General features: G+C 41.1%; 1 protein-coding gene across 25 annotated transcripts in view; it reads left to right on the top strand.

Annotated features, from left to right (window-relative positions):
• Positions 1 to 21,774, top strand: part of MEF2C (myocyte enhancer factor 2C) — a 256,797-nt gene that overhangs the window by 186,232 nt on the left and 48,791 nt on the right. For all 25 annotated transcript variants that reach the window (XM_053293566.1, XM_053293571.1, XM_053293568.1 and 22 more), the window contains 2 exons: positions 11,189 to 11,375; positions 16,714 to 16,761. In XM_053293566.1, coding sequence (XP_053149541.1) covers positions 11,189 to 11,375; positions 16,714 to 16,761 — 235 coding nt within the window. The remainder of the gene's footprint in view (positions 1 to 11,188; positions 11,376 to 16,713; positions 16,762 to 21,774) is intronic.

Here is a 21,774-nt window from a genome sequence, read left to right as displayed (position 1 = left end):
ATAAAATCCAGCCATCCCAGGTCCTTGGGAAGGACTCGATGTCTGGATAAAACAATCCAGTCAATAACACCTGTCTGACTGTGTAAAGAAGTAATAATAATAATTCTGGATTGATTTGTTCTATGATCCATTGGTTTGTTTTCCTGGCTGTCCATGGTATCCTCAAAAGTCTTCTCCAGCACCATAGTTCAAAAGCGTCAAAGTTTTTTCTGTCTTGCTTCTTCAGAGTCCAGCTTTCGCATCCATAGAGTGTCATGGAGAAAACCATTGTCCGAACGATTCTAATCTTTGTATGTATAGACATGTCACCGCATCTAAATATCCTTTCCAAGGCCTTCATTGCAACCCTACCAAGTGCTAGTGTGCAGCATATTTCTTGAGTGCTGGATCCTTTACTGTTGACAGTCGATCCTAAAAGGCAGAAGCTATCCACTACTTCAGTGTCTTCATTGTAAATTCTGAGGCTGGTTGCTGTACCCGTTGTCATTAGTTTAGTCTTCTGGATATTTAGCTGTAGTCCCATTTTTTCACTGTGCTCCTTGACTTTTATTATTAGAGCTTGCAGATCATCCGCATTCTCAGCTATCAGAGTGGTGTCATCAGCGTAGCACAGGTTATTGATGTTTCTTCCTCCAACGTTAAAACCACGCTCATCTTCTTCCAATCCAGCTTCTCTCAGTATATGTTCAGCATATAAATTGAATAAAGAAGTATACAGCCTTGTCTTACTCCTTTGCCGATCTGGAACCAGTCTGTTTCACCATGTTCCATCTGGACTGTGGCTTCCTGCCCTGTGTATAGGTTTCTCATGAGAACAATGAGATGCTCTGGGATGCCCATTTTCTGAGGATATTCCACAACTTGACATGGTCGATGCAATCAAAGGCTCTTCTGTAGTCAATAAAGCACATATTGACTTCTTTCTGGTATTATTTCACTTTCTCAATTATCCAGCATGCATCAGAAAAGATGTCTCTTGTTCCTTAGACTTTTCTGAAACCAGCTTGAACATCCGGCATTTCCCTTTCCACGTAGTGCTCTAATCTGCGTTGGATGATCCTGAGCATTATTTTGCTAGCATGTGAGATTAAGGACATTGTGCAATGGTTTGTGTAATCTGTTGAGTCTCCTTTCTTTGGTATGGGTATGTAGACTGACCTCTTCCAATCTGTTGGCCACTGTGTTGTTCTCCAGATTTGCTGGCATAGTTTGGTTAGAGCCTTTACTGATTCTTCTTCTGTTGCCCGCCATATTTCTGTAGTTATTCCATCAATTCCTGTAGCCTTCCACCTTGGTAATGACCGGAGTGCTGATCTAACGTCATCTTCCCATACTAGAGGTTCTTGCAAGTAGGGAATATCTTCTGAGTATCTTGGATGTTGACGTCCCTGCTGTACAGATTTTCAGTATACTCCTTCCATCTCTGTTTGATCTTCTCTGAGTCAGTTACTATCTGTCCTTTGTCATCCCTTAACATACCTGTTTGAGGTTTGAACCTCCCTCTGACTTCAGAGATCTTTTGGAAAACTTGCCTGGTTTTTCCGTGTCCATTTCCATCCTCAAGGTCTTTACAGATGTCATTGTGGTATTGCTCCTTGTCTCTTATGGCAGCTTTCTGAAATTCCCTATTAGGTTCCTTCCTGAGTTCTTTATCTTTCTTGACTTTGGCTTCTCTCCTCTTCTTGGCAATTTCCACCATCTGTTTTGACATCCATTTTGCTTTCTTCTGTTCCTTGAAATTTGGCAGTCTCTTTTCACATTCGTGCTTTACAACTTCTTTGATTTCATTCCACAGTTCCTCTGGTTCCCTAGCAATGAGGTTCAGAACTTCAAAGCAGTTCCTGATGTTCTCCTTGAAAATGGTGGGAACATTCTCAAGATCATATCATGGAAGTTAGATAGCTTTGTTTTTCCACTTTAGCTTGACTTGAAACTTGCACCTGAGCAGTTTATGAGCAGTTCTACAATCAGCCCCTAGGCACATCTTTGCTGTTATAACTGAGCTCTTCCACCTCATTGCACCAATAATGTAATCAATTTGATTTCTGTGTACTCCATCTAGTGATGTCCATGTGTATAGGTGCCACTTTGGTTGTTTGAAGAATGTGTTAGCAATGAATAGATCATTGGCTTGGCAGAAACTAAGAAGTCATTCTCCTTCTTTGTTTCTGTTTCCTAGGTCATATAGGCTGACTGTGTTTTCCTCCTACCTTTTCCAACTTTGGCATTCCAGTCTCCAATCACCAGCATAACATTTTGCTTGCATGTTCTGTCAATTTCAGTTTGAACTTGAGCATAAAACTAATCAGCTTCCTCTTCTTCTGCATCAGTTGTTGGGGCATAGACTTGAAGAACTGTCATGTTAAAGGATTGCCCATGAAATCTAATTGATATTAGTCGGTCACTGACCACATTGTACCCAAGTACTGTCATTGCTATATCCTTCCTGACTATGAAAGCAACACCGTTCCTCCTTTGGTTTTCATGTCCTGAGTAGTAAATGGTATGATTTTCTGACTGAAAGTGTCCCATTCCAGTCCATTTTAATTCACTGATGCCCAAGATGTCACTCTGTAGTTGATTCATTTCATCTTTCACTGTGTCGAGCTTTCCCATATTCATGCTTCTTACATTCCACATTCCAACTGTAATTCTGTCTTGGCAGCTTCAGATTTTCTTTTCCCACACGGCAACATCAGCTGCTAGACATCCAAAAGGCTTTAGTCTTAACTGTGTCATAAACACCACTGGTACTCTGAGAGATCCTCAGCTTTTCCTTAGTAGCATGTTGAGTACCATCCGATCTGAGGGGCCCATCATCCAGCACTACATTGACAATCATTCCGTTTTGACTATCCATGTGGATAGCAGGAGTGGTTTACCATTGCCTTCTCCTGCACAGTATGAAATGATGCATTTGTCATTGTCACTGAAGAGATCATCCACCTCCAGCACCTTCCTGTATTGCTGCTGCCCAATATAGGTGCCTGCATGCTTTAGCTGGGCAGCTGGGATGACCTTTGCGCTTTGGGTGACCCTACTAGGAGTATACCTCCTGGCATACTTCACTCATCCCTCCCAGGAACACCTGCCCCCGCCACGATGAGGCAGCATAGCAGGACTTGGAGAGGAGATGTGCCCATACCTCAGTTCAAAATGAGTTCTGGAATATCTGCAAGAGGGATAGACACTGAGGCTATGTCTGCATTAGCCTAATCCATCACATGTGTCTTAGATGCACCCGGAGGCACAACCAACCTCTACTATCTGCATTTTGCTGCATGCTTGGCCCACAATGGCTTACACCATCTGCACTGCAATCAGGAAGGGTCTATAACTACTCCCTCTAAGTGCACATGCCTGGCCTGCAAAAGATCTGTTTCAGTCTCTGGCATCTCCATCTAAGAATGTTCTCTGCCTGTGACCCTGGAAAACCATTGCCAGAGTAGAAAATAGTGAGTTTGATGGTCACATGTTCTGACATAAGGCATCTTCACATTATGTTAATATGTTTGCAGTCACAATATTGAGTGTCTGCCTGATCACAGGAACACTGGGTCCTTCCAAGTGACATCATTCTTAGAACTATGTATACTGTACCCATTTACTCTTCTTTCCTTTTTGCTTTCTCCAAATTGTGCAAACATTGCTTGAATTCATCACACAGTTTGGCTTAACAATTACAAAAATGAGGAAAGAAATTAACAAAATTAATCAAGACTCAGAAATCATTGTAAGGAAGAAATACAATATGAAAATTTGTATAAGCCTTGTTTCTTGAGCTTACAAGGAAAGAAGAGCAAGTTCAGACATTTATTTCTAAGGGAATATGGGATAAGAAATTATATTTGTATAGTCTTGAAGGGATTAATGTGCATGCAAGATGAAACATATGATAGCAATTATACATTTACTTGTGGTGCTAAGAGTTTTACAAGGTTATAAGATAAGCAACTATGAAAGTCACTGTACTATAACATATTTTTTTTAAGGTCAGCACAGGCTGAAAATAAGACAATTTCAGCAGACAATATTGGGGCCAATGATTGTAAAACATTATTGGTCTGTGTTTCACAAATTGCTGCTATTTGAATGGTTCAAAAATACCAAGTAGACCATCTTACAAAGTCACATTTGATCTTATATGTGAATTATGAGGTTGATGCAAATTGGAAATGTCAGTAATTACTGGCAATTTTGGCACAGCAGAGAAAGGATAGGTGTAAAGAACACATTCCACTGAAAACTTGTGAGTGCAAGCCCCATTGAAATAAAAGAATAAAGTATTGTCAGAAAAGGGTTGTTTGTTTTGAGCAATCTTAGATTGACTAAAGGGTTTTTGAAGTTCCATGTATGTTTTCATATAGAACAAATTCAATGAGAACAAAAGTTTTCTATTACTTAATTAGACTCAAGACAGTTTTCAGATACAAAAGTGCTTGTTCACATGAAATACAATATAGGATTGTCTGGTTTACTTTTAAGGCAACTTGATGCTACTTTTTGACAGTTCATTTTTATTCTCCCTAAAATGAACAGTAGAAAAGGTACAGTATTTACTATTGCTCTTGATATGTAAACATGGGGAATATTGATAGGCAATCTGAATAATAATGTAGCATAACATCATGGCTAGGAGTTCATATTGCCTTTTCTAGTTGTCTGGCAGACATAAATATTTGTATTGAAGCACGGGATATTCATTTGTAAAATAAAATAAATTTTTGTTGACTGCCAATTCCACTAATGTGTAGAAGTCCCTTGTTCACATCCATCTCCACAGTAATGTCTCAGTCTGCATAGGCATATACTTTTGCATCAATTCAGAACATATATAAAAACATTGGGGGAAAAACCACCAGTAGTTTCTGTGAAAGACTTACTGAAGTGAATTGGAGTTGCAATTGAGTACAGTTTTCCTGTATGCATGGTAAGAAGATCGGACTAGACTGCCTTGGCCCAATCTTTGCTGCGCATGTGAACCATTGGCAGCCATGCAGCTCCCAGCGGCAGCACGGTGGCAAATCTGCCTCTGAAATGAGGTTAAAGCAGTGCGTACTGTCTTTGCCCCATTTTGTTAATTGCAGCTGGGGCTGGGAGACTGTGGGGCTCCCAGCTAGTATTGGGGGTTTCCCCATAATGCACTGAACACTTGTGTGGTGCATTATGGGATTCCTGGGGGGTGGGGCAACACATCCTGGCCCCGACCCTCCACTGCTGCCAGGGAGTGCTGGAGTTTGTGCTGGAGCCCAGCATGGACGGGGGCATTCATCTGCGGGGGAGGCAAGGTTTTGTGTCAATGCTACAGGAGGGAGAAAGCATAGCTGCCCAGAGACATAAGTCTGGGCAGGTTATAAATGAAATAAATAAATAAATAAAGCCATGTGCAGATGGAGCACTTAGATGCATAAGTTTGGATCGCAGTCAGATCCAATATAAAATCCAATAGACGTATACACTTTAAATCTTTAAATGTCCAGGGCATGCTTGTAATTTGCAGGGAGGGGTGCTGATCAGAAGCTGTTTCATGTTGTGAGCCATTTGAGTCTATACGCAACATCACTACATATGGCAGAATCTCAGGACATTGTCTGATTCTGAGACCATGATGCAGTGATCTTGTTGCTGTTTAGCAGGTCTGAATCTGGTCAGGGCCTGAATGGGAGACTGCCAGGGAATCCTCAAGGATGCCACTTTGAGTTCCATGATGGAAGAAAGGTCAGCTCAAGAACTTCTCAAGAGGGAGAAGCGCCCTCATACAAGTAGCTGGCACCTCAGTCCTGTTTCAGAAATTTAACATGAGGGGCACCTCTTGCCTACCCAGAAATGTGCTTAGCCTATTCTGTGCTTCCCCCTCCCTGCCCCATTTTCTTCTGGTGCCATCACTGGGTAGGCTATAAAGGTAATAAGTAAATAAAACAATGGATTGCAACTGGAGATTCTCTATGCAGAATTTTGTTTGTTTGTTTATTGTTAAATTTGTATACCGCCTTTCATTAAAACAATCCCAAGACAGTTCGAATCATGCAAACAGCTTCTAATGCAGAGCACAGCCTCCAGGTTATTGGATTGAAACAGTCTCACCATTACAAATGAAGTACCAGAAAAAGACAGAAACCATAAATGTATTGTGTAAGAAAGAAGAGCTGTTGGGCTGGGTGGCGTTTCAGCCTCTTCGTCCTTTTTATTTTTGTTTTTAAGAGGTGAGGGACTGGATTCTATTCCCAGCTCTAAAATTCCAAGAAGCATAACCCCAGCTTTTAGGCTTTGAGCTGCAAAGGGTGAATTTCACCCATTGTGTTTCTATACTTGGATGCATAATTGTATGATATTTTAAATTACATAGTGCATATGTTTCCTGAGAAACTAAGCCTTCATCATAACTCTTGCTTCTTCCATTGCTGTGGTATATGTGTTGAAAACAATCTCTCCCCACCTCCCCTGCCACAGGACAGGTTCAATGTGCAACAGAAGAGTTTTTCAAATTTTATACCAGGGTGTTAAACAAGAACAGAGTTTGCCACGTGGTCATGAAGCTCACTATATTTAGATTGGCTTCAGACCTTCTAAAAGAGCAGAGGTAGAGGAAGTGCAAGGGAGTTGCACTTCCTTATACCACCCTTCTGAGACTAGTGAGGATAGTTTTTTCCAGAGTTGAAGGCAATTATGAAGAGATTACTACTTACAATGCTGCTTATGGAGTATGCACTCATCCCACTTTCACCTCAGGTGAAACAGGTTTTCCAGGTTTTGAAACAATACAAAAAACCTGCAAAACGTGTTTGACAGAAGTGACAGTAGAGAATAAAAAAAACATGCACAGCACACACATGGGAAGAGATGCCTTTCACACTACCTTCAGCACTCTCATTGTCAGTCTCCAGCCTGGTATAATATTCCATTTTTTAAAAAATAGAAACTCTGTCTGGGAAAGAATATGGAGGCTCCTTCTGTATTTAGCCAATTCTTTAGAATGTCCAAAGCCATTTTTATCCAGTTTGTATGTCATCTTTGCAAAGTGATTGCTGCCGCAACAGTATTTCCTACTACTAGGGCTACTATTTATGTACCACTTCTTCAGTGAAAAACTTCTCAAAGGTGCTATACATAGAAAAAGAATAACAAAGTGTATGCCTGTCCCCCAGAAGGCACACAGTGAAGAAGAAACACAAGGGAGACACCATCACCAACCACTAGAGGAATGCTATACTGGGGTTGATTTGGGCCAGTTGCTTACCCCTTGCTAAATATTATTATCTATCTATCTATATTTCTATACTGCCTGGTATATACATCTCTTGGCGGTGTACATAATCCAAATTAAAATACAAAAATAAAAACAACACTTTCACAGAATAAAAAAACAAAAACAATTCACAAAGTGAAACAATTAAAATAATTTCACTGGATAAAAACAATTAAACAATTTAAAATTAATATTAATTAAAAGCCTGAGAAAACAGGCATGTCTTAAATGCCTTTTTAAAAGCAATCAGAGATGGAGAAGCTCTTATTTTGACAGGGAGTGCATTCCAAAGCCCTGGGGCAGCCACAGAGAAGGCCCTGCCCCGAGCTGGTAGCAACAAGCTGGTAGCAACCATAACCGGACATCCACACATGATTTTTAATAGGTTGCAGGTGTTCATGACAAAGAAGAATACCTTAAATATCTGAATCACCACTTTGAAAGACGCCTCTTTGCCTAGTTAGCAGGGTAACCGTATTTCCTGTGGTTGACAACCACATCACACTTCTAACTTGTAAATGTTCCAATCATATGTGTCAACCAGACCCCATGAGTTCTTTCATATCCTCACCAGATATATGCCATTATCATGGGAAGTGTTCATGTGATCCAGGTAACCCACATGATTGGTGCTTTTACATGTTGCCAGCTCAACATGTGAGTTGACCACACCACTAAGATAGTAAACTGTGACTAAACATGTCACCATACAGTTTTCATGCTATCACCAAAAGTCCAACTGTGCCACGGGCAAATACACATGTAGTATCTGCATGGAACAGTCACGTACAGAGACTGTCTCCCGTGGCTTCTATATGATGATGGGCATGTGTAGACTAATCCTTACATTCTTGCTTTCAACAAATTATTTACAACAGAGAGAACACAACATAGGTAGTGCTGTGGTAGACACCAAGGGAAGTAGTTTGCAATCTGAGTGATTTTCACTGAGAAATCCCCTTTCACCTAGGGTCAGCTATCTATAACCCCTGTTGATTTCTGCTGTCCTGGTAGCACCTGGTAAGAGAGGGGCAGTTTCTTAAGATGTTTCCTGTGGAACACATGTGGAAACAGATAGTTAGGGAATCTCCCCCCCCCCCCGCCCCCATTGATGAAAGCATTATCAATAGATTGCTGTATTTGCATTGTCTCCAGCAACCACCATTCTGTCATGTCTCTAGATCCAGGAATGAGAGAGGGGGAAGTATTTTACTGGATGCTACATGAGCTGCATCCATTAGGTCTCAGTAAAAGGTACTTCAAAACCATTGTTCTCTCTATTTTTTTTTTTCATCTCTGTGTGGATGAGTTTTGTTCTGGGCAGCAGCACCAAGGCAGTGTATGCGCACATGCATTCAGAGTGAGGCCTTCCTGATTCAGCCTTAGTGGGATCTAAAATTAACTGAATGAACATAAAATAACATGTGAGCACATGCATATGTGCACACCTTAGAGAGAACACTGTTCAAAATGTGTATAAGCCTCTATTGGAATAGTGTTTATTACACTGCTGAGAGATAGTTTCAGGTTTTCCAGATACTGCTTAAAATGCTACAACACTAGTTTAAACAATAGAAAAAAATAGAACATGTGTACCAGTAGCAATGACAGTTCTGCAATACAATTTCTGGCTTGATTTTTTTTTTAATGTATCATTTGTATAGAAGTTCAAAAACTCAAAGTTCAGAATGTGTGTGGTAGAGTAACATTTTATGAACAGTACAATACTCAGCAGTTATAAGGAAATCTCAGAGAAATAGTGAAATGTAGTTATAAGGAGATATAGTTTTATATTTTAAATAGCACTTTCCCCATAGAACTGTGAACCTTTGGGCCAGTTTGCACAATACGGTGCCCTGAGTGGCCCACTCCACATGATAAAGATCAAGGAGGTATAGGACAATATTGTGCTTTTCATAGTCACTGCTGTTGTTCTGACATAGCACTTCCTTGCCCCCAGAATCAAAGTGTAACATACAAATCAGGCTATAAAGCACTTTTCAAGACTCTGTTACTCTGCCATTCCATTCTGCCTGATAAAGAAATCTGAAGTTTCATGCTTGCATGCTTAGACCTACAGCACTTTGTCTAACTTAAACATCTGATTGATAACTATGGAAAATTATAAATTTTTGCACTGAATGTGAAATGCTGTATTAGTAGAAGAAGAAATTTCAAGACCGAACTTCATTGGAAAAGCAATGCCTAAAATAAATGACTAGTAAGAATCCGGTATACTACAAGTTTTCCATATCTTGCTGATTCTGACACAATGTATTTTCCCCATAGAACAATGCAAGATCCATGTGGATTTTGTTGGAAATATCCATGAGCTGAAGCAAATAGGCACCTAGTCTCTGGTTGTGGAGTTTTTGTGAAAAGTTCACATTAATAAAATAGTAACAAATCAGTGTTGTTAAAAATAGCAATGCTTACTATTTATATAAAATTTTGAAGATTCGAAGCACTTCGTATGCATTCTTTCAGTAGTCCTTATGACAATTCTGTATGGTAGGTCAATAGAATTATCCACACATTGTGGAGGGAATGGGAGAAGCTGAGGCTGAGAGATAGTGGTTTGCCTAAGTAGTAGTGGCTTGTCTAAGTGTGCATACTATTGAAATATTACTTAGCAGTGGGCTGCTCTGGAAGCACACTAACTGTGGTTTGTTTGCATGAACACATTTTTTTTTTGCATGAATGCAAATCAGTTTGACCACTTTGTAGAAGAAACCTGTTTTGCACAGTATTGATTGGCTGGGGGCTGTGACACCATGAACCTCTGAACAGTTTTGCAACTTTAAAACATGGATTGACTGACAAACAGACTAATGAAGCATTAACAGCCTTCTTCCAGAGGAGAGCTGGTCTTGTGGTAGCAAGCATAACTTGTCCCCATAGCTAAGCAGAGTCTGCCCTGGTTGCATCTGAATGGGAGACTTGATGTGTGAGCACTGCAAGATGTTCCCCTCGGGATGAAGCCGCTCTGGGAAGAGCAGAAGGTTTCAAGTTCCCTCCCTGGCTTCTCCAAGATAGGGCTGAGAGAGTTTCCTGCCTGCAACCTTGGAGAAGCCGCTGCCAGTCTGTGAAGACAATACTGAGCTAGATAGACCAATGGTCTGACTCAGTATATGGCCATTTCCTATGTTCCCCATTCTCTCTCAAGCCCTTTCTTGCTAATCATGATAAAGGGCTCTTGGGCTACCTGATGAGGCAAGATTTGAACTTGGGATTTCCTGGTTCATAGCTCAGTCTCTTTGTCAGTATACCACACTAGTTCTTATATGCCACTCCACATGTATACCTCCATAGTTATTCTGTGTCGGAAAACTTACATTAGCATTGATTCTGAGACAGTCATAAAGGACAATGGAAGTGACTGCAAACAGCATGGAAAATGTACTATAGTCGGCATGTCCTTTTCAAAGAGCTTGACAATTCTGAGCCTCTAAGGCTCTTCAGGCCAGAATTAAAGACTTCCCCTTTTGCATTTTTCACCTTCTAACATTTCTCTGTGCAGTGAAGTCATCGTAATCATGTGTCTTTGATCTACATCTATGACACCATATTAAGATGCCGCAAGTAAACAATTATGATTTCAGTGACTGAAAGAACATTAAAACGAAGCTTAACGAAGCAAGGTTTTCATTTGAACTGATGGAAGGAACCCAGTCTTTTAATATGAAGGAAATGTAGGAATTGCAGGAGGTGGGGGAAGCTGAAAGGAAGGAATATTAATTCACAATCCATTAAGCATTTTTAAAAGACTATTGTTGGTGGCTGAAACCTTGCTGGTAACAGCATTGTATGTTGCTGATTCTTTTCTGTGTTTTTGCCAGTAGTTTCAAAATATTTGAACTAAATATAGAATAACTATAGTCTGAGACTGTTGTGCCTCCGTACTATTCTTGTCTTTTGTTTCCTTTTTTCCCTTTTGTACAGGCTGTTCCACCACCTAACTTTGAGATGCCAGTTTCTATCCCAGTGTCCAACCACAACAGCTTAGTATACAACAACCCAGTAAGCTCATTGGGTAACCCCAACCTTTTGCCTCTGGCCCACCCTTCCTTACAGCGGAATAGCATGTCTCCTGGTGTGACACACCGGCCACCGAGTGCAGGAAACACAGGTAGGCCTTGTTCAGTCCTATTTATTCACTTCAGAAGCAGTGCTGATGTGTCTTCATGCAGTCTTCAGAAAAGCAATTCTCTTCTCTTCCCCTCTCTTCTTCTCCTCACCTCTCCTCTTCCTTTTTCCCCATAACATGTCATAGCATTTTACCCCAAAATGTTATGTTAGCTGAGGAACAAATACAGAATCTGCAAATAAATAGAGCTGAAGATCAATTCTAAAAAGAGATAAACACTTTGTGTTTATCTTGCCTGTGGCTGGGGATGGTGGGAGTTGTAGTTCAAAAACAGCTGGAGGGCCAAGGTTCCCCACCCCTGATTTAAAGGAAACTAATAAGATCCATGTAAAAAATGAAGGAAATTAGTGGGTTCAGCCACTTGGAACTTCTCCTGTGCAAACCTTAATAAAAAGAATGGATGCTCATGGGGTTCTCTGAACATGAAGCTTGCCGCAAAAGAGCTTCCAGGAGATTGTGTCCATTGGCTTGAATCTGTAATCCATTTTATCTAGGATTGTCCTGTTAGATTCAGTTGCTAACATGATGCACCCATAAAGGTTGGTGTTGCATGGGAACGCAGATGTGCAACTACTTAAAATGACACACATGCATTTGCACAATGGAACTTGCTTTGAAAGCAATGTAAATTTTGTTGCACAAGTGTGCATACACTGTTTTAATAGTTGTGCAGGTGTGCTGTTGTTGCCCATGTGCAAAAGTGCTGGCCAACTGGTAATGCCAGCATTGTATTCGGCATCATGTCAGCCAGTAAGATTCCTCCAGAATGTGGATTCTGAAACTAAATCAATTTGCCATGTGAAAAAAATGAAGTGCATCTTCTTTTATTCAAGAATTTTCGAGAACTGTGCCTTCAAAGTTTGTAGAACTTGGGAAGGAAATTAGAAATATAGTCAGAGAGTGGTTTTTGTTAGCAAAATAAGTCATTTGAAACCACAGAAGAGGCTGAATGTAGCCTTTGTGATAATGTGTCAGGTCATTATTTTATTTGTTTGTTTGTTTGTTCAATTTCTATACCGCCCTTCCAAAAATGGCTGAGGGTGGCTTACACAGAGAAATAATAAATAAATAAGATGGATCCCTGTCCCCAAAGGGCTCACACTCTAAAAGAAACATAAGACAGACACCAGCAACAGTCACGGGAGGTACAGCACTGGGGGTGGTTAGGGTCAGTTAGAGCCTTATTGCTTGTGATGTATTATTCCATCTCAAGGCTGGATTGTCTCACTGTATAAGCAAGATGTTGCCTTCTACCGAGATGCTGATGAAGCCTTTAAGCAGGATAAATAGGGGATATGATCCCACACTCTTTCTGGCTGAGGCAGCATCAGCTTTAAGCATGTTGAACCCCAGTCAGACAAGGTCTCCAGCATAAGAGGAGGGTTAAAAAAAAGTAAGCCACAGAAATATACAGCAAATTTACTGAAATGATGTCAAGGGAAGTGCTTCCACTGTGACTTCCTAGTACTTAATCAACCTTATTCAATTGAATAAGATTAATTGAATAAGATTATTTCTGTGTTTGTCATCATTAACACTGATGGCAATTTCTTGAACTGACAGTTCAGTGCTGTAGGGCCCAGCCAAATGCACAGAAAGTGTCCCAAGAAAAGGAACATACTTTTCTGCTGCGCTACACCTACTCTCACCATGGAAAACTAACCATGGAGAGTGCACAGCTCAAATTGACTGATGACGTAGCAGCCTGGACTGAAGCAGCTTGCATTTCTGGACTGCAGGGATGAAAATGGTTAGCACAGTCAAGGGTCTGTTGTGCATGGGTGAATTATGCAACCTGTGCCAGAGGTCATTTGAACATCTGGGGCTGGATCAAGGAAGACTCTACATCAGGGTTGCACAACTCACATGGTGTGCTCACATGGGTTTTGATGTCTGCTCAGGTTGAATCAGGAAGTTCCCACTCTAAATATATGTGCTCACACTACCTTGATACTGCCACCCAGAACAAAACTCATTACACACACAGATGAAAAAAAATAGAACAAATGCCCAGGACTGAAACTCTGAAAGGCAGGGATCTTTGCCGTCCCTGCGATCAGAGATCCTTTTGTATTTTTAAGATAGAGATGCCAGGGAATGAATATGTTAATTTCAGTAAGCACTGTGGGTCAAACTAGACATTACTTTAAACATGTATTATGCAGCTGTGTTCTTATTGTACGTGGGGCTGCCTTTGAAAACGGTCCGGAAACTGCAGCTGGTACAAAATAGGGCTGCACGGTTATTAACTGGGACTGGACGTTTTGAGCATATTTCGCCAGTGCTTCATCAGCTGCGCTGGCTCCCACTCCATTTCCGGACTCAATCCAAAGTGCTGGTTTTAAGCTTAAAGCCCTAAATGGCTTGGGACCGGGGTGCCTGAGAGAGCGCCTGGCCCCATATGCCCCAATCTGGACCTTAAGATCTTCTTTGGAGGCCCTCCTCTGAGTGCCCCTGCCAAACAAGGTGAAGCGCGTGGCTACTAGGGAGAGGGCCTTTTTGGTGGTTGCACCCAGTTTATGGTATTGTCCCTGGTGAGGTTCACCTGGCTTCATCACTTTGTTCTTTTAGACACCAGGTAAAGACCTTTATGTTCACTCAGGCCTTTTAAATGTAGATTTTGATTTTTAAATCTGAGTTTTTAAATTGCTTTGCATTGTATTTTGTATTTTCTCCCCCTCCCCGCCTTTTGGTCTGTTATGATTTAATGTGTTGCGTGTTTTTATTTTATATGAATGCTGTGTTGTGAGCTGCCAATTTGCTGTATGGAGACTAACAAATAAAATTGTTGGTTATTGTTATTGTTAGTCTTATTGTTGTTATTGTTGTATAAAATAGCAAATGTGGAAAGGATTTTTATAAGGACAATAGGAGGAGGGGGCTTATCACTCGCTATGGTCCTAATTTGGATTCCCCTTCAACTGCTATTTGACCCAAAAAAAAGCTCCCAGGGCGCCAAACTGCAGGGGAAATTATCTAGACCAGGACTGTGGCAGGGGAGAGCAGTGTTGAACTACCCTCCTCTGAAGTTCAGTTCTGGATCCCATTTCCTGCTGCTTCCATTTGACTGGTGAGGAAATACAACTGCTAAAAGCTGCTCCTGAGCTTCAAAAACACTGCAATCAGAGTCCATGGAAGTCCCAAAGCGTGCCCCCCTCCTCCAGCTGACAGAGTGGTGATTGCTGCCCATGTGGGTGCATAATCTGCAAAGATAGAAATATTTGCAGATTGCGGGCTCATATGTGGTCCAGGCAGCGATCATCACTCTGCTGGCTGGAGGGGGAAAGTGTGCTCTGGGTCCTCCATGGACCTAGATTGCAATCCGTGTGCAATGGAGCAGCTGCTTTTAGTATTGCAGCCGCTCCACTCCATGCGGCTGCTCTTCTCCCCGGCTCACTGCAAAAAACGTTGGTGGGCCAACTGGGAGCCCTATTACCTGGGGGTGATCATTCACAAAGACACTTAACATGTAATCAGTAAAACCCTGGATAGAAGAACTGGGCTACCCAGGATTGGAGCAGCCAGGAGTGGAGGGCTCCCAGTGATCCAGTCCTTGATTGATCATCTGCGGGGAAGCTGTTAGGAGCCTGACACCCTGCCCACCTTCCCTACCTTCCCCACCTCCCATGTAATAGGTCATATGTATGACCTTAGTAAGTAACAGGAGCTTTGTTAGCACTGGGCAATCCTGCACTATGTTTTTCCTCTCTAAGTAGGTACATACTATTCAATCATCCAAAAACCTTTGGTTTAAGATGAGAGTTAAGAGTCTTCTAATTTCACTTGTGCTCCAGAAAGCATGGAAATTGCAAGTTAAGGCACCCATCTTAACTTCCACACCATAGAAGCTGTAAAGACTTTGTACAATCTCGTATTTTGTGCTGCTTTAGAAAAGAGGCTCCAAGCATCCACACTTTCAAGGGTCCCAACATCTTACTGTTGCCTAGTCCCTACTAAGTCCGTGAGTCAGTGGAGGGAGGACATAAAAACCCATTCAAGGAAAGTAGGGAGGAAGGGAATGTCCGTTTAGCTCTAGCAATGCCAGAGTGCTCCTAGACTCTCTTTACCAAGTATCTACATTCAGAACCAGGAACTCACCTGCCAGGACTTTCACCGCTAATTTTGTCTTCAGAACCTTCAGTGGCAAAATTGACAATAAGTGCCCTTCGTCAATTTTACCCAGTTATAGTGCATACTTCAGAGGCTAATAACGCAGTAAATACTGTATCAATCTTTTCAGAACAATACAGGATTTGCTTCAGCACATTCCTGAACTTATTTAAATACATTTAAAAGGACATTAAAAAAACAACAACAACAACAATCTGTAAGATATTTTATTTGATAGTAAAGAAAACATAGCAAACACACAAGGCTTGTCTTTTTAGGAATGATATTTAAACTGCTGTATCTCAGCCATTTTTAAATGGATCTGCAACAAATTTGTAGGGGTGGTGTCTCTTTTCACCTAGTTGATGTTTGCATGTAGTCAGGTAGATTTGACAGATAGTTTTGATTTTATGACCAATAGAGTATTCATGGCTTGTAATGGCAGAATGTTGAAACAACTCATTTTCTTAACTATATTGGCACTATTGTTTACTATTGTTTATAATTATATTGGCACTATTGTGCCAGTATAATTGTGAGTGCTGTCAAGAGTGGAGACGTAACCCCAGGTATGCTGTCGTAGTGTAAGGAACCTTGGTTATGGAAATACATATAAACTGTTGGTTCTTATTTTCATTTAGACACCTTTGCACTATTTTTTTAAAATTATAAGTGTCATTCCTTGTAAGTTGGAATTCAACCCTTTCAAAATTAATGAAGTCTATGAAATGCCATTGTTTTCATGTAATGTCATAATAAAATAGTTGATGGTTGAATCTTGCATCAAGATACTTAGCAGTATATTTCCCCGCAGATTCAAGTGGTGTTGTCCTGGTCCAAGCTGATATTCATTCATTCATTCATTCATTCATTCATTCGTTTGCTATACCGCCCTTCCTAAAATGGCTCAGGATGGTTTACCCAGATAAATAATAAATAAATAAGATGGATCCCTGTCCCCAAAGGGCTCACAATACCCACTGAAACTATGAAATAGTGCTTGTGCACTTCAGTAGGAATTGGATCAGGTTGTATGTAGACCAGAGTCATGTGGCCAGGCTCGAACAGTCTGACCTTTATAAACACACTGGTGGTACAAACTCTAAGACAGCCTGAATTGCATTGAGGAATAGGCTGTAATTTCTGTCCAACCTTTGTGGTTTCTTTTAGCTACTCTCTCCATTTGACTATTTTATTTGTCTTCTCCTAGGTGGCCTGATGGGTGGGGACCTCACAACCGGTGCGGGCACCAGTGCAGGTAAACAGAAAAACTCTTATGTCCCCTTTTAAAATGGTTACAGACTCCACAACAGAGAGTTAGCATGAGGCTGGTCTTAAAATAACTCTATATAATATCACTGGGAACAGAATTAGGTTAACCCTGGATGCTTTGAAGATCCTACTCGTGTCTTCCTAGTACTCAAGTTCCCAACTTCTCTGCAGCCTTTAAAAAAAAATACTGCTTGCTTGAAGCCATGCAGACCTCCATTTGGAAGAGTTTCCGTTGCCGCCTTCTGGAAACGTAGCCAGATTTAAGAGCATTTTCACAAACCCTTCATGAAAACATATTTTGTGCAAATATGTGGTGGGAATGATGTCAGCTTAAGGAGATTTGTAGCAATCCCAGGAAGGATTTCTTGGCAAGTAGATTGTGTCTGTTCCATTCCCATATCACACCTGAGTAGGAATCTCATATGTGATTATTCCACTGATTAAATGTGTTGTGTGAAACATGGTCCAGCAATTACAGGTTTGAGTTAATTATGAGGGGAATGCTTATGCTCGTACATTTATTAAACTAATCACTCCCTTATTTCGTTTGAGCTTTGAAAGGGACTGTCATGGGACTGGTAATGTCACATGGGATTTGGTGGTATGATAACCTCTTGTCATAGTACAGAGGCGTTATCATTCCATCAAGCAGACTAGCAGCCAGCTTCTAAAGCGGTGTGTTTCTACAGTCACATATGGAAGGAAAGTGCAGTTAGCAAAAAATGTAGCTCTTAGCAATTAGTGCCCCCCTCATACAAAACGTATTCTAAACAAATTATCCCTTTTCTTTGTTATGGAATTGTTTAACAAAATTATGTTTCACTTGGGTAATATCTGTTTAAAGCATGTGCCAAGTTTCTTGACCTTTTTGCATTATAGAAACTTAAAAGCATCAGAGTAATGAGACGGGAACAGAACTTGACTGCCCTGCCAGTGAGTGCCCTCTGCTGCTTTATTGAAGCATAGAAATCTTTTATCCCCCTAAGAGAATGCAGGAGAACAATTGGCGATGAGAACAATTTTTGAAAAACGGTTGCAGGAATTGGAATGAGCACTTTTCTAAATGCAAGGTCATCACCAATTTTGCTGACATATTTTTCAAAATGTAAAACATATTGATAGGAAATTTGGTAAAACAGAAAGTCAAAATTGTTCCCCACTGTAGAGGAGGGGTATTTATATGAACAGATACGTGTATAATTGTGCCAAGAATCCTAGTTCCTTTTGTGGCAAATTAGAGTTTAGACCTTACTGCAGATGTGCATTCTTCGTGTCTCAAATTTGGATCAAGTAAGAAGAGTCATTTGCTGTGGGGCAGAAAGGAAGAGAAGAGGTCATGATGAGGTTGAAGCGTCTGCCACAGTGGCATCATTCAACAATGGTTCTATTTTGGAGAGTCCTCTCTCTCTGTGACTTAAATATCAAAAGTTCTTTGTTTACCATGTTTTTTCATGAGGAACAGAGGCCCATGTGTATCTCAGTTGCCATGATAGAGGCTGATAGGATGATCCTGTAGTTCAGTTTTCTAGGGTACACATTTCTTGTCAAATTAGAAGTTTACGAATTTACATTTCCCCCCAATGCATCTAAAAATAGCAAAGATGCAACAAAGGAAAAAGAATGTAGCTGTTTTGGAGTTTTATTTCAGTAATTATAAAATGAAGCTACTTCTGATTGCTAATATAAAGGCGCCGGTTTCTGCATTACTTTCACAAATTATGCTATAATGGGAAGATAGAAAGCGGAAAAAGCTACTTAGGTTAGTTCTGTCGATGTTTTCAAAACTGTGCTATTTTGTTGGTTTGGATCATTCAGAATAATAATCCTGAAATCATCCACAATTTTACTTTGGGAGTCTACCCAAAACATAAATAGAACCTGGGAATACTGACTACTTTTTATTATCCTACGCAATTAAATACCAGTAGTGGTATTTTTAACTAAAACCAAGGTTATCTCAGGTTTGCTAGAGTAAATTTGTTCAAAGCCACTCTCCTACTGGACAGTTTATGCCATGTGATAGTAGCGACTGCCAACAAAATTAGAGTGAACTTAGTAGAGTTGCTAAGCTATAAATATAGACATGGGTTTGGCAACTTTCTTTTAAACTAGAAACTTGTGATTGAAAGGAAGGAATAAGAACTTTTTGTCTTTAAGCCAGTTACGTTTTAAAACAATCTTATAGTTACATCCTTCATCTTAACACACAAGTCACGGGGGGGGGGGGGGAACAACCTTTTGCTTTTTAAAGGCACATGCACACTGAAATTAGCCATAATCATTTTAAAATCTGGGCAATTGGACAAGAAGGAATATCAAGTTTTGCAACGTGTTTTGAACTCTATTATCTGGCCTGTAATTTTGTTAATGGCAGAACATTAGTCTAAAAACCCAGGGAAAAGATAAACATATCACATGAATAAGGTATTTTGCAAACACTGTGTGCAACTGTTTCAGAAGCCTTTGCTTTGCAAACATGTTTTAATCTCTTAAGAGGCAGTCCTGATCCCATTAAAGTCAGTTGCACAGCCCCATTGAGTTCAGTGAACTGGGACTGCATTACTTTCCTCTAACTTTACAGCGTATAATACGAGAAATATTTAAATTTTACACCATTTTCTCTTGTACTTTATACATTCTCTCTTATATTTATTTCTCTTTTGCAATGGAAAGCATTTTTAAATGAATACCCTGAACTTTGTTTAATATAAACATATAAGGAATTGCTTTGCACTGAGCCAGACAATTGGTTCAGCTGTAGTCCACTCCTGTCTGCGTGGGCTGGCAGCAAGCCTCGTGTTTGGACCAGCCCGGCCGTTTGAGTTCCTTTAATTGGAGCTGCCAGCATTTGAATTTTTGATGCTGACAGAAAACTTGTACCGCCTAATCCTATGCTTATTTACTTGGAAGTAAGTCCTTCAGTGGGGTTGATCTGCATTCCAGCATTATGCAGTATTGCAGGGATTACTGCCAGCATTGTGTAAACATGAACAGTGCTCCCCTAGATCATGTATACTCCATGATGGCCGAGTTTTCCATGATGACACCAAATGTTCCTGCAGTGGGCAGGAGACAGAAGGAGGAAGGGACAATGAGGATGGTGCTTGTCTCTGATTCTCTAGCTAAAGAAGAATTTTCTGACATGACAGGGTCTTTTGACTGCTACAGGATTCCTACAGTGTCTTGCTGCAGTAGCCTTCTTCTTAGAAACTAGCATAAACTCTCCCATTTTCAACTACAATGAATAAAATGAGAGCAGAATCTATCATTCTTTTTTACTTTTTAGTAAATATGGATACTAACATTTTCGCTTTGAAATATTGTGGTTTTATTTCTTGTGTATTGTATATTTGTCAATACTTTAAAAAACAAAAGAAAAATGTGTTGTCATTTTGGATGTCAAGCAAAGTGATGTTCAAATTACCATTGTTATGTATGCAGTCTCTCTCTATATAGCTGAAGCCTAATGTGGTCATTCACATGACTGCGCTGGAGGTGGGCAAGCAGGTGGGTGGGGGGAAGGCCGGTTGAACTCACAAGCGCTCAACCAGATGAGCGCTTCTCTGTTGCTGGGAGCAACAGACCTCCGGATGTCCTGACCTCTGGATATCCCACAATGCACTGCACAACATGTGCTATGCATTAGGGGATTTCCCTAGGAGACTGGCACTCTAGGTGCCTATCTCTGTGTCCCCTGGGGATGAATGTAGCCCCAGCGAACACACAATGCCAGATCCTAAGAACTGGGTTTAAAAGCTGGGCTGGGTGGCGCTGCCCTGCTGGGATTGGTCCTGATCCCAGTGGTTCTCAGACGCAGCCGGACCCAGGCTGGGCTTCCCTAGCTTAGGTTAGGATGTGCATGAGAACAGCCTATGCATGAGAACAGGATGTGCATGAGAACAGTGGCTGCCATTCTGACTACCAAAGCAGAGATGCAGTATTAGGCTGCTCCTAATACATCTGGAGGATTCCCCACTGCAGCAGCATATGTGCACAGGGGATGGGGTAGCAATTTTCACTGATCTTCCCTGCCTCCAGAAGTGCTGTGTGGCTTCCAAAATATATTCTTGAGGGATTTGTAACCATCAGAGACATATTTTTGGAAGGCACAGAGCAGATCAGTGAAAATCTTCCCTTCTCCCACACTCTTGTGGACTGAGGAAATGTCCTGCTGCATCCTTGCTTCCTTAGTCAGGATGTTAGCCACTGGCTCAGGTGCAGAATGATGCCAGGAGAACAGTGAGTCCATGCAACCATTATCTTCTTCTTGGGCAGCTCCCTGAGCTTCCTGAAAATCCCCTGTTGAGGGTCAAGGAACCCTTGGCAATGCCATGGGTTGCAGCGCAGGTGGCTTCAGGGGGAAAGGAGAGAGCCTGTAAACTGGGTGGAGCTCCACTAGCAGAGCAGATGTTTATGCCTGGCTCTCTCCGCTCCCCCTGCATCTGCCCATGACATTGTTGAGAGTCCCTCAACCTCTTGGCAAGGGCTTTTGAGGAAAATCATGGGCATGCCCAGGAAGGAGGCAATGGTTGTAAGATCTCTGTGGTCCACAAAATATTGCTCTGTATGTAAGCCAATATACATATTTCTGCGTGTTAAGACTTGTGGAATGTACTATTAGTCTTGGTGTATGCCTTCCCCACACCCCCAGAGTTGGAGAGGATATTCTTGGGGGACGGCCATATGGCAAAAAGCAAGTGAAATTTTTAAAAATGCAGTAAAAAAACATCAAACAGGAAATGTGCCCTTCAGAGCTGAGAGGTAGCACATCAAAGCTGGAACTCAACTTTAAAAACATGCAGGAGAAGAAAACATGAAGTAGTGAGACTTTTGTGCAGGAAAGCATTCATCAGAGCATGGATTTTTTTTTTCCTGTTTAAAAAGGCTACATGAGGGCACCAACAAGTGTTACAAGAGGGGGTGCTCAGCCTCTAAATAAGTATATAAAATGGCATGGTTCGGCGGGGGGGGTGTCGCTCATCAACACAGATAACATAGG

The sequence above is a fragment of the Hemicordylus capensis genome, chromosome 2, assembly GCF_027244095.1.
Source record: "Hemicordylus capensis ecotype Gifberg chromosome 2, rHemCap1.1.pri, whole genome shotgun sequence".
In the NCBI taxonomy this organism is placed as follows: domain Eukaryota; kingdom Metazoa; phylum Chordata; class Lepidosauria; order Squamata; family Cordylidae; genus Hemicordylus; species Hemicordylus capensis.
The sequence above is the reverse complement of the archived record's forward strand: the minus strand, read 5'-3'. Positions and strand labels throughout refer to the sequence as shown.